Here is a 14,598-nt window from a genome sequence, read left to right as displayed (position 1 = left end):
TCTAGAAATTATAGGAAATGTTTTCCACCTAAAATATGATTTCCTTGTATTTCTTAAAAAAATTATAGGAAAAGTTTTGAGAAATAAAAAAGTACCAATTTTCTTGTTTTTTGTACTTTGCTTGTTTGGTTCAAAACAAGAAAATAGCTCATAACTTTATAGAAAATAACAAGATTTGGTAGGTTTTTAATTAAATATGGTATGTGTCAGATTTCTGGTGATTTTCTTTTATTTTGAGAGGAAATTGCTTTTTGTAAAATTTGGTAGGTTTTGATATTTTATAGAAAATATTTCTGTAAATTTTTTGTTGAACCAAACACAATTTATAGAAATCTCTAGAAAACTTTTAATTACAAATTTGCCATTGTCAGATGTTTTGAGAAAAATTTTTTTAAAAAGTGTGCAACCAAACAGCCCCAAAGACAAAAGATTAATCTCCACTCTCAGCAGCCCTCGAAGTGCATTTGTCCCCTCACCTGTCTCATCCCCATCTCCCCTCAACCAAGTCTCTATACAAAAAAGAGAGAAAAGGGGGAAAAAAAGCGAACCCACCAATTTTTTTTTCCCATCATGTCTTCTCCTAGCAAGCGTCGTGAGATGGATTTGATGAAACTGTAATTTTTCTCGATTTCCCTTGCGTTGGTTTTTGATTTGGCTGACTAAATTTGTAATTGTTTTTCTTATTTTGGGGGGTATTTTTGATGTAGGATGATGAGTGATTACAAGGTGGAGATGATAAATGATGGGATGCAGGAGTTCTATGTAGATTTCCATGGGCCTAATGACAGTAAATTATCCTTACCCATCTCTTTGTTTGTTGGTTAAAATTTCTTAATTTTTTGAGGGTTTTCAAGGAGTTAGCAAATGGGTTTTTGCTAGCGTGTAATTTTTCTATCTGGGTATGTTTTTGATTGTTTAAGATCTGGTTTTGATTATTTTTGAACTTGATTTTGTAACTTTATGGGGATTTTGTCTGGGTAATCCCCCGAATAGATTGCTCAAAGTTGATCCTTTTCTTTGATGTTATTGAGAGGTCGATCTTATTCCGCGAGTTCTTCTAGTTCTTTTATTTGCTTCATTATGATAAAGATAATACTTAGCAATTTGATGGATGCTTTGTTTGATCATTCATTGATCTAATAACTGTTTTTGTATGGGTTTACATTATAGTGTTTGCTTTTTGCGTGATTTCATATCTATGGATGCATTATTTTTATCTTCATTTGGATTGAGGCAGGTCTTTATCAGGGAGGAGTGTGGAGGATCAGAGTGGAATTGCCCGATGCTTATCCTTATAAATCTCCATCCATTGGTTTTACTAACAAGATTTATCATCCGAATGTCGATGAAATGTGAGTAAATATAGTGTTTAGGGGTGATATGTTACTTTATGATATTTTATCGGATAATATTCTTAGCAAGTTGGATTTTTGTGTAGCTTGCTAGTTTATGATAGCGTTATTTGATCTATTCTCAGGTCTGGTTCTGTTTGTTTGGACGTCATTAATCAAACATGGAGCCCCATGTTCGGTAAATGGCTATCACTGTGTTTCATGATTTTGTATATGAATGTTTCTGGCTAAGTTTGATGCCTATTATGGGACTTGTAAACTGTTGCATATTTTCTTTGTAGATCTTGTTAATGTATTTGAAGTTTTCCTACCTCAACTTCTTCTGTACCCAAACCCCTCGGATCCCTTGAATGGGGAGGCTGCAGCTTTGATGATGCGTGATAAACCTGCCTATGAACAAAAAGTGAAAGGTGAGACTTGAGAGATTCATTGCCTCTTCTCATGTGCTTAGCATTTCATATCTACTCTTTAATTTAATTATTTGACACTGAATTTGTCTTTAGTTTTATAGCAGAGAATGATTTCTTAGTTGGAAGGATGGAATTAGCTCAATTTTGATAGCTAATCCTAATCATTGGTAAATCTGCAGTATTAAAAAATTTACCCAAAATTTGAAGTGTTAGTTTAGGTTAGAAAGTATGAGTCTAAACTATGAACACAATGAGGATGTTAAACAATGCGGTTAGGTAACAAGGAAGCATGGAAGCTACACCTTTTTTGTGTCTAGCATGAGTTGCACATGGAATAGAGATGTGCAATGCTACTCCAGTGAAGAGAAAGAAAGCAGCTAGGTACTTGGAGAGTAGTCAGCATGGAAGTAATACTTTGTTGAACTTATGTGATTCTTTAAATATCTTTAAGCCAGGCAAATGAAGAGCAAATATCCTGATATCCGAGCCAATATACAGCTGTCTCAATCTCTAGTTTGTATATACTAACTAACAAGTTCTTCTGCAACAAGCTCACAAAGGCTTTACATTTTGGGGTCAAAGATTTGTTAACCTTCTCTTTCCTTGAAATCTGTCAAACAAGCTTTCAATGTTCACTAGTTATCAGGTGTGATATATAGGATACTTCCAATTCAATGTGATATTTTGTTAGTTATCAAATTATCGTAACCTGTTATGCTTTTGAAAGAGAATAAGTTGCTTTAATTATTCAAGAATTCCACCCTTCTGTCACTTTTATCTTATTCCTTCCTTCTATCTTTTGTTTTCTTTTTTAAGTAAAATCGCTGCACCATCTCATGCTGCCCCCTTCTTAGGATTTGATCCCTGGAACTATCCTCTTTTACTCCTTTATTCTCCCATACTTTGACCAGTTAAGTTCATCTCAGTTTCATTTCTGACACCACCTTATCTGATTAATTTTTTTACATTTTGACATATATACGCAAGTGCCTCAACGTTTATCCATACATATAAATATTTGAAAATTTCTATTGTCTCAAGGCACTCTTACTATGCTACTGGTGGTTCCATAAAGTTACAGTTGCTATGCTTAAAAGTTAATTGAATAAGTACGATACCACAACATACAAGTTTTACAAATAAGCTCACCAGCCATGATATTGAGGCCAGTATAAATATGGTGCTAATGTGTGCCTTGAAATAGGAGGTTAAAGTCATATATCCTGTAGGTATTATCACAACCCAGCACTTGCTTGGCAACGAGCCTTAATACATGCAGGGATGGACAATCACCACAAGCACGGACTACTTGCAAGGCTGTACACATTACTTATGCATGATACACACGCAATATTAACATGCCATAAATCCAAATTTAATTGTGTATAATATTTGTCAAATAAAAAATGCATAAGCTATTGCAAAACACTCAAATTCCCATGCATTAATCATTATATATCGAAAAATTATTATGAACTCCAAACTTCAAAGTAATATTTCTTCTCTGAACTTCTTTGTAAGGGTGTATTATGTCCATGATATTTACCATAATGAAAAAAACTACAAAGAATCATTTCTGGTAATCATATAAGAAGAATCATTTCTGGTATTCATACAAGTTCATTTACTATGGTATATGTACAACAAAATTTATCATCATCTCCATGAATGCTTTAAGTCAAGCAACTCTCAACAATAACTCAAGTTGGGAGCTTACCTCTATAGGCTCCAGTGCTCCACTTCATATGGATCCTTCTCCACGAAATCCGTATCCAACCCCTTAGAGTCAGGGAGTGGAGTATTATGTCCATTGCTTATATTGCCCACTACCTCTTATCAGTGAAGCATGGTTCTGGTAACTCACCGATGAAGTCTCCTTGGGCATTAGCTCTTTACCTCATCACGCATACGGCATATCATGGGGGTGTCTGTTGGCATGATAAAAGTAAGAAAATGACTTGCTTTTAACATTTTATGTGTTTGTTGGCATGCAAGTTATGAAAGTGAGATTTAAGAAACTTACCACATAGGATATAATACTATTTTGACTTACGCTAAATAAGTGGTGAAGTCATATGAAAGTGACAAAATTGGAAATCACTTTTAATTAAATGATTATAACTATATTTATTAACTAATTCTATTTTGCCACATCATCTTCACATTTCTCTTTCAGCAATAATTTTGTTTTTCAAACAAACACTGTATTTCACTTTCGTGCTAATGTCGATGTGAAACCAGGGGTGTCCATCTGGCCCGACCTGGGAAATCGGGCTCGGGCCGGGCAAAACCAAAGCCCGGACCCGAACTGGGTCCGGGCTCCCAGTCGGAGCGGGCCGGGCTCCGGGCCGGCCCGGTTTTTTTCCCATTTTTTATTTTTTTTAAAAAAACAATAAATTATAAAATATACATAAAAATTACAGAAAATAACATAATTTTTTTAATAACTTGAAATGACATAAATTATAAGTACAAAAAATTATAAAAATAAAAGATGATATAAATAATTTCTTTATTAATAATTAGTAAATCCTTTACAATTATAAATTTATTTTAAAATTCATCGCATCACAATAGATGAGTAAATTCCAACTAGGTTGGCACCTACTCATCCATATCACTATCATTTGTAACTTTTTTTAAAACAATTCATTACAAATTTAAAGCTAAGAAATAAAAATTATAATCTGATGAATATTATCTAATCTTTATATCTATCTGCTAGTCCTAACTCTTCAAATTTATCTTCAATTATAGCAATCCGATTGATGCCTTGTGTTCGTTTCTCGTACCTCCACCAATCTTGTAAGCACATCACCGTTTGTACAGTATACGGATCTAAGCATGTCCTGTGGTCGTCGATCAAACGTCCTGCTGGGCTGAAGACGGATTCCGAAGCTACCATCGAAACCTGCACTGATAGTAAGTCACGAACCATGGTGGAAAGTATAGGATATGTAACTGATCCATATACTCCACCATTGAAAAATATCTAAAACATTTCCTTGATATTTAACTAAGGAAGCAGAAAAATATTCATCTAATTCAGAAACCTCTAGTCCTGAACCAATTTCAGATCCACCAGTTTCAGCTACCATTGGATACCTATCAAAACTTATATTTTTACCTCGATCTGTGCTCGAAGCCGAAGACGTTGAAGATGTAGACTGTTGTGCAGCTACACCATGTCTAGCTGCATACTCATCATATAATATTTAAAAATAATTTTTAATAGATAAATGATGAGAAGTAGCAGTAAGGGTAGAACCATCATCTAAGTTTATAATCTGTCCACCATACAATGACTATAACAAACTTCGAAGACCAATATCCTTCAAACATGGATCAATAAGAACCCCCAAACCAAAAATATGAGGAATAGGCCTAAAATACTTATTAAATTTGCTTTCCATTTGAAAAATTATATTTTCAAAAATATCATTCATACGATATTTGGCAATTTTTTTTGAATATTTAAAATTTATAAAGTAGCTAAAATGATAGTTGGATAATAACCAGATAATAACATAGTAGCATCATAAATAACTTATAACATCTCATTTAATTTACATATAATTGTCCATTCATCTTCACTTATTCCATAAGTGCTACCAGAGCCAGAACTAGAAGCATAAAAAATTTATAAAATCATTTATAATTTTTTTATATTATATTGCTATACTTAACATTATATATGTGGAATTCCACCTATGGTCAATATCTTTTGGAATTAGTCTAGGTTTATAATTTTTTCTTTTACAACATTGTTTTTATCTTTTAATTCTCATTTCAGAAGCATTATGCATATTAGCAACTGTTCTAACCTTTTCTATCATGGGTTTAATTTTAGAAAATACACTTTGAACAGTTAAATTTAAAATATGACAGATACATCTAACATGTAAAGGTCACCATGACATAGTAATGACAGAGTTGTTTTAATAAAATCAATAACTACATTGTTATTACTTGCATTATCTAGTGAAAGAGAAAATATTCTTTGATCAATTTCTAGTTTCATAAGTTCTTTAATTATTAAATTTATAATATTAATACCAGTGTGTGACTCTTCAATTGTAATAAAAGAAACAACTCTTTTAAATATTTGCCAATTTTCATCAATCCAGTGTGCTGTGATACATAAATAATCAGTTTGTACTCTAGATGTCCAAATATCAGAAGTTAAAGAAAATTTATAGTTTAAATTTTTAAAATAAGAAATTATTTTTCCTTGTTCCTCCTAATAATATTTTAAAATATCACGTTGACAAGTTCGACGAGAAAATTTTGTAAATGTAGGATAAAAACCATCTCTAAATAAATCTTCAAATTCATCATCTTCTACTAATTTAAAAGGCAGGTTTTTAAGAACAATAAACCTGATTACGCATTTCATAGCTCGGGTAGCGTCATAATTCCAACTGCCGAGGGTACCAGAAGAGGAGGATTGAGAAATCATAGACTGTCGGATATCACCTTGAAGATTCTGGCATTTGATGTGTTTTTCTATATGGCGTTTGAGATGGTTGGTGTCGCTCTTATGATGAGCTTGGAAAACCTGGCCGCATAACGCACATTTTGCCTTCTGGGAGATGATCCTATCGTGTTCATCATTGGTGACGTCTATCTTAAAAAATTTTTACATATCGGATCTCGGCCTTTTAGGAGCTCTTGGTGTAGTAAATTCGTTGTCACCAGATTCAGGATTAACACCGGTAGGAGTTGTAGGACTCATTTCTGGATCGGTAGGAGATAGGTGTTGCTCTTCATAATCAGATCCAAAAACCATTTGATAGAAGTATTAGAAAATATAAGAGATTATAAGAATACAATATTGTATAAGAGAGTATTAGAGAGAAGTAAAAGAGTTTTGGTGTGAGGAGAAGTAAAAACCCCCTCTATTTATAGAGGCAACTCCCTAGACAAATGACCAAAAAACCCTCATATTCTAGCCGTTTTTTGACCGTTTTAAGGGGCAAATCGGTCAAATGGCCAACTATGACCGTTTGGCCGTCCCGGCCAGACCCGGTCATTTTTTCGCCAACGATCACAAATTGTGACCGTTGGGGCCCGACCTGGCCCGGCCCGACCCGGCCCGATCATTTTTCCTCCAACGGTCACAAATTATGACCGTTGGCGTCGGGCCAGGCCAGCCCGGCCCGGCCTGGTTTTTTTGAGCCGCGGGCTTTTTGGACACCCTTATGTGAAACTTTTTTTTAAGGTAAAAATGCTTGGAGCTCCTAAAATACTAAACGGAATTCGCCCCCCTAAATACTTTTTTTAACTCCCCAAAACCCCCAAAAGTACATTTTGTAACCATTTAGCCCCCTAAATCGGTTCCCACATGACCAATATTTGGAAAAAAAACCCAAATGCCCTTTTTGATTTAACTGCCCCCACTCGCTTCATTTTCTCGTAAATTGTGCCTGCTCTCATCTCTCCTATCTCCAAGACCCAAATTAATATCCTAACCCTAAATTAGCCCACCCCAAAGAGGAATCCAAGCTTCATTCTTAGATGGCCTTCCTTCACTCCTTTCATCTCCGACTTGCTTCTATTTCTTCAAACCATGGCAAAGGAGTCACAGCTGAAGATAATCTCCTCTGTGGAAGACTTGAATGATGATGGCTCACAGTATAAAGTCGCCAAAAGACCAAATTTGAGCATGAAGTCGACTCATGGGGCCACAAATACTAGAGAAATAATAGAAAAGGTTCTCAAGGACATTGCAGTTAATCATCCCTGCACCTAAGCTCTGTTGACCTTGTGGATGAAGATCTTCAACATCACGATGGCAACACAGACGATACAACCAAAGCTCTTTTAGATCTAAAAAAAAGGAACAAAGAGGAGAGTTTTGACAAGCATGAAGAAATCAACGTCGAAGAAGTGAGTTAATCAAATAGTTAGTAGTGATTGTTCACTGCATATGTTAGATGTTAAGTTTATATATAGTTGTTAATTTTCATACCTTGTTGTGATTGATAGTTGTTTATTGTTAAGGTACTTGTTTAATTTTGAAGGACACGTGCTAGTTGTGAATGTTAATGTTAAATTGTGAATGTCAGTTGTTAATTGTCAAGGATACTGATTAGTTGTTAATGTTAACAATTTGTTGTTAAGGTTATCTTTTGGTTGTTAAGTTTACAGTTTTGAATCTTTTGATGTCGTTGTTAAGGATATTGATTGGTTAAGGTTAAAGTTTTGACATTAGTTAAGGTTGTCGATTGGATGTTAATGTTACAGTTTACTTGTTAAGGTTAGTGATTAGTTATCAATGTTATCGGTTGGTTGCTAAGGTTGCAACTTATATACAAATTAATTGCGTATTTTTGTTTTGCTTTTTAGACAAAAGGTTGCATCAGAGTTCTGCCATACATCAAGCTTCACAATGTACGAGTTTATGCATGCACTAGTCCCACTAATGGATAAAAGACATTGGGGTGCCTACAAAGATTGTGTTTTAAACACTACGTCAATTTTGGCCCTCAGGTCTCTATCTTCGCACTTTCAAATATGTGTTGAGGCAGTGGGACCAAACGAAGAAGAAATTTGTCTTCACATATTTTATAATCGGAGAAAACATTGAGTGTTCATTCAATATTGAATGAGTTATAAATCATACATGATCCCCAAATGAGGGGATTTTCTTGGTCCCAATAGATAGAAATAATTGTATTTGGCGAAGGCATCATGCCAAGAAAAAGGATGACAGCTAGGATGCACTCCCATCAACCTACCAGACATGTTGTTAGGGATCTCATCATGATGCTCGTACGGTTTACGAAGCGTGATGAGGCAAAAGACTTCTGTCCTACTTTACTGTAGATCCAATATCAGCTAAGTATGATTTTGTGTCCTGACATTATTTTTGGGATCCCAAGATACTTGTTCAAGTTTGTTGATATTATTGAACAAGTTAAGAACACTGTTTGGGGGATCTATATCTACGACGAGATAAATTTTGTAATTGAATTTGCATTAAAAGGTCCAAAAAAAGGCAAGTAAATTTTATACCTACAAGGATGTATTCGGCTTGTTTCTGTAAGTATTCCTACTGTTAATTGTTAAGCGTATTAATTAGTTGTTAAGTTTACTATTTGGTTGTGAATGTTATAAATTAATTGTTAAGTTTACTGATTAGTTGTTAAGGTTACTAATTATTTATTGAAGTCACAGATTGGTTGTTAAGTTTTACATATTAGTTAAGATTTTAAGTTGGTTGTTAAGGTTTTAGATTAGTTAAGGTTTCAGATTGGTTGTAAAGGTTACTAATTAGTTGTTAAGTTTACTGTTTACCTGTTAATGTTACTGATTTATTGTTTTGTTGTTAAGGTTACTATTTAATTGTTAAGGTTAGTGTTTAAGTTGTGAATGTTAGTTAGTTGTTAAGGATACTGATTAGTTGTTAACTATGCTATCCGGGTACTTCCATAATAAAGTCGTACCCATACCAGACATGTACTTGACACTTACCCTTACTAAACTTCATGGAATTTCTTGAATATATGCATGCATTTATTACAACATGTACTCAATTATATGATATGTGTTAATTTAAAATACTTGCCAAACACTTCTTGGATGTATAACTTACGCTTCACACCCGTTTCTTGAAACTAGTTAAACATGGGTCAGGTTCGTTTCAGTCCACCCAAGTTCAAAACGATTGGATGTATAGCTTACGCTTCACATCCGTTTTTTGAAGCTAGTTAAATATGGGTCGGGTTCGTTTCAGTCCATACCCAAGTTCAAAATGATAGGTTCGTTTCAGTCCATACCCAAGTTCAAAACGATATAGTTAAAGGGTCGTTTGGATATCTAGTAAAAAAAAACGAGTAGTTTCCAATTTATGATAATCAATATCATAAAAGAAACTTAAAAATATGATTGAAATTTTAATTCTAATGACATGGAGCAGAAACACTGATCTCATGGACATTATTAATTCAATATATATGTAGCTGTGTCCCTATACCTACATTTTACAGTTTTGTCAGTACCCCTTTCCATGCAACTTAGGTTGTTAAGGATCACAACTTAAGATTTACCATAACAACCAATCGATAAATTAAAACATTTCGATCCTTTTCCAAAACATGATCTGTTGAGGCAATTCTAAATGATCAATTGCCTCATCATGTTGCTCTACGACTTCATTAATATTTTGAGAAATAACCTGAGCAATAGTAAGATAGAGATCAGTAATAAAAACATACTAATAATCTTAACAACTAAGAGATAATCTTAACAACTAAGCGGTAACCTTCACAACTAATCAGTAACAACTACAATGCTTACCCATGCAAAAAGATTATTGACATATTCTGATCCCTTTCTGATATTTGTTTGGGGCTAACCTATCTTGGGCTACATGATCTAATTGTCTCAATTTTTTCCTCTCTCCATTCTTTCCTTGGTTCTTTAAAAACCTTAGCCATTACCTTCTCCCATCTTGGATCTTCTTTAGGTATTCCTAGAAGCTTAATTGTAGCTTTCAGAGCTTTAGTTTCAACTGTTGAGGTTTTAAGTGAACCACCAACTCCATGTCTCACCCAATTTGTGAGAACAGGCCTTGATTTGGTCCTAGTTACTAGTTTTTTGATACTAGTTGATAGTGCTAAAACTGCACATGAGAAATATAAGATTAAGAACTAAGCATAAATGTTAACATAAAACAGTAACATTAACAACTAAATAGTAAAGTTAACAACTAAATAGTAAACTTAAACTAATAAGTAGCATTCACAACCAATCTGAAACTTTAACAACTAATCTATAAACTTAATAACTAATCCGTAACGTTGACCACTAATTAGTAAACTTAACAAATAATTTGTAACCTTCACAATTAAGCAGTAAACTTAACAGCTAATCAATACATTTAACAATTAACAGTAGGAATACTTTCAGAACCTAGCTGGATATACCCTTACATGTATAAATTCTTTTGCCTCTTTTTGGACCTTTTAGTGTCGCCTTAATTACAGAATTTGTCTCGTCGTAGATATAGGTCCATCAAGCAGTGTTCTTAACTTGTTTAATATTATCGATAAACTTGAACAAGTGTCTTGAGATCTCAAGAATAGTGCTGGGACATCAAATTATACTCTGCTGATATTGGATCTGGAGTAGGACAAAGTTCTTTACCTCATCACGCCTTGTACACTGTATGAGTTTTATGAGGAGAACCTCAAGAACATGTCTAGTAAGTGATAAGGGTGCATCCTTACTGTCAACCTTTTTCTTGGCAAACTATCTTTGCCAAATACGATTATTTCTCTCAGTTGGGACTAACAAAATCCCCCTCTTTCGAGAATCATATATGGTTCATAATCCACTCAGTATTGAATGAGCACTCAAATGTCTTCTCCGATTTTAAAATCTATGAAGATAAATTTCTTCTTCGTCTGGTCCCACTACCTCCACACATGTTTGAAAGTGGGAACATAGAGACCCAGAGGCCAAACTGGATGTAGCTTCCCAATATCTTTTATCCATAAGTGGGACTAGCGCATGCATAAACTCGTGGTATGCAGTGAAGCTTGATGTAGGGCGAAACTCTGATGTAATCTTTTGTCTAAAAAGCAAAACAAAAATACATAATAGTTTGTATATAAACTGTAACGTTAACAACCAATCGATAACCTTAACCAATAGTTAACTTTAACATCTAAACTGTAACCTTAATAACCCATTAGTAACCATAACAATTAAAATCAAAACTATAACCTTAATAATTAACATCAAAACTGTAACATTAACAACCAATTAATAATCTTAATAGCTAATCATTAACCTTAATAACTAACCATTATCCTTCACAACTAATAACTAACCTTCACAACTAACACATATCCTTTAAAATTAAACAAGTACCCTTTAAAATTAAACAAGTACCTTAACAAAAACAACTATCAACCACAAATCACAATAGGGTATGAAAATTAACAACTTACATATAAACTTAGCTAAGGTATGCAGTAAACAACCACTACTAACTATTTTGATTAACAACCCACTTCTTTGGCGTTGATTTCTTCATGCTTGCCAAAACTCTCCTCTTTGTTCCTTTTTTTAGGTCTGAGATAACTTTGGTTGCATTATCTGTGTTGCCGTCGTGATGTTGAAGATCTTCGTCTACACGATCAACCAGGCTTGGGGGTGGGGGATGATTAACTAAGATGGCCTCGAGAACATTTTCTATTGTTTCTCTAGCATTTGTGGCCGCATTAGTCGGCTCCGGGTTCAGATTTGATTTTCTTTTCTGGTGACTTCATATTGTGAGACGTCGTTATTTAAGTCTTCTACAAGGGAGATTATCTTCAGCTGTGACTCGGTTGCCATGGTTTGAAGGAATGGAAGCAAGCCGGAGATGGAAGGAGTGAAGGAAGGCCATATGAGAAGAACAAAGCTTGTATTCCTTTATGGGGTAGGCTAATTTGGGGTAAGGGTTTCAATTTGTGAACAAAGCTTGGATTCCTTTATGGGGTAGGCTAATTTGGGGTAAGGGTTTCAATTTGTGAACAAAGCTTGGATTCCTTTTTGGGGTAGGCTAATTTGGGGTAAGGGTTTCAATTTGGGTCTAGAAGAGATAAGAGAGATTAAAGCAGACACGGTTTACTAGTAACCGAGTAGGGATGGTTAAATCAAAGGGCATTTTGGGTTTTTTTTTCAAGCATCGTTTACGTGGGAACCAATTTAGGTGGGCTAAATGATTACAAAATGTGCTTTAGGGGGTTTTTTTGTTGTTGAAAAAGTCTTTTTTTTTTTGGGGGGGGGGGGTGGTTGATTGGTTGAATTCCATTTAGTATATTTAGGGGCTAAAGCATTTTTCCCTATTTTCCAAACACCCCCTATGGTCGAGGTAAATGTCACAATTGTCAGTAACCCACATATCCATGTTATTAGATAGGTTAGAATTTGTGACAATATTGAAATCATCATTTATCCTCTGCTCATGTGTAGAGTACACAATTTCAATCACTGCGACTAAAGAAAGTTCCAACTCTACTTGCTCAGCTAAAATAGTCACATGATCCATCTTCATCGCACTCATAATCCAAATCCATGAAGTGGGCTTTCCTCGATTGTAAGTCAGATAACTAGGTTGAGTAATATTGAAAAACTGGCCTTGGAGGGAGGTTCCGACTTAGAAGCATTGGAACCTGACTCTATTGATTTGGATCTTGAGTCTATCAGATGCATCCTGCGATCACTTTAGCTCACCGGCGTAGTTAGAACTTCGTTGCTCACTGCGATTAAGATTGTGTCCTTTATAAATGAGGAGATGAATCATGATGATTTCAATAACAACACGGGTTCTAACACAATGATGGTTTGGATATGTGGGGGTATAAAGGGTTGTGAGTGTGACACTTTCCTTAACCATGTTGCATGAGACGTGACAAAATAGCTTGTGCTTCAAGAGACTCTTTTTGTGAGTTGGTTGAACTGAACCTAACTAATGAGGAGCGGTGAGCTAATTCTAGTGATAACCCCAAGGCGATGGATGGACAATGGTTATCCTCTAATTGGCTTTGAGGGACAAAATATGGATTCAAAGGGTCCAGATGAAGTGGAGCCTATCGAGGTAGGGCTTTGAGCCTAAGTCTGTTGGGAATTGCTTGTTGTGTAGCTATTCGGGAGATGATGATAAATTTTGTTGTATACATACCATAGTAAAAGGATTTGTACGAAGATCAGAAATAATTCTTTAATGTTTTGCCAAACAATATGAATGTAATTTATTGTACAAAGACGTATAGAGAAGAAGCGATAGGCTAACTGATGTGAAACGTGGCAGATGGTCTATCAGAATCAGCGATTTAAATCGAATAATGTATCGTTTCACCAAATTTCATGATCTTTGGCAGGAAATTAAATTCAAAACAACTAATGTGACAGATGAGTTTAACAAAATTTGCATCAATAGTTATGATTAATTCCAATCTCGATCAATTTAGTTGCAATATTCATTATCATGCTCAAGTTCTACAATCAGTATCAAATTTAAACAGTCACATGCTCAATTACTCTCAACTCACAAATATAATCTAAGAAGTGAATATATGATAAGAGTTTAAAGGTGGAATACTTATGCAATTAACTAATAAAACAAGACTAACAGAAAAATAATTTACTAGGCTAACTGATGTGAAACGGGGCAGATGGTCTATCAGAATCAGCGATTTAAATCGAATAATGCATCGTTTCACCAAATTTCATGATCTTTGGCAGGAAATTAAATTCAAAACAACTAATGTGACAGATGAGTTTAACAAATTTTGCATCAATAGTTATGATTAATTCCAATCTCGATCAATTTAGCTGCAATATTCATTATCATGCTCAAGTTCTACAATCAGTATCAAATTTAAACAGTTACATGCTCAATTACTCTCAACTCACAAATATAATCTAAGAAGTGAATATATGATAAGAGTTTAAATGTGGAATACTCATGCAATTAACTAATAAAACGAGACTAACAGAAAAATAATTTACTGGGCTATCAAGCCGTGACAGTCGACAGATGAACTGACGACGACGACGACGACAGTGAACTGAGCGACGACGATGACGGCGAACTGAATGACAACGAGGTCGACGGGGCTTGGGTGATGTGATGACCCATAGGTAAGCGGCTGTGGAGGAGGGGATCAGGGTCGGTTGCTGTTTGGAAGAGGGGAAGAGGGAATGACACAGACGGTGGACTGGGGGTTTTGCAGTTGATGTAGAGATGGCAGGGAGGCGGGGCCGGGTGTCAAGGGTACCTGAGGATGGAGGGGAGCAGAGGAAGGAGGCTCGGCTTGTGGAAATGCTGGTGGGGCTCC

At 35.0% G+C, this 14,598-nt stretch overlaps 1 protein-coding gene across 1 annotated transcript in view; it reads left to right on the top strand.

Annotated features, from left to right (window-relative positions):
• Positions 441-14,598, top strand: part of LOC109836590 (ubiquitin-conjugating enzyme E2-23 kDa-like) — a 19,733-nt gene continuing 5,575 nt past the window's right edge. The window contains exons 1-5 of the mRNA XM_020404539.1: positions 441-614; positions 708-787; positions 1,238-1,352; positions 1,478-1,530; positions 1,634-1,762. Coding sequence (XP_020260128.1) covers positions 571-614; positions 708-787; positions 1,238-1,352; positions 1,478-1,530; positions 1,634-1,762 — 421 coding nt within the window. The 5' untranslated portion in view covers positions 441-570. The remainder of the gene's footprint in view (positions 615-707; positions 788-1,237; positions 1,353-1,477; positions 1,531-1,633; positions 1,763-14,598) is intronic.

The sequence above is a fragment of the Asparagus officinalis genome, chromosome 4 (genome assembly GCF_001876935.1).
Source record: "Asparagus officinalis chromosome 4, Aspof.V1, whole genome shotgun sequence".
Taxonomy (NCBI): domain Eukaryota; kingdom Viridiplantae; phylum Streptophyta; class Magnoliopsida; order Asparagales; family Asparagaceae; genus Asparagus; species Asparagus officinalis.
This window is presented reverse-complemented; position numbering and strand designations above follow the sequence as displayed.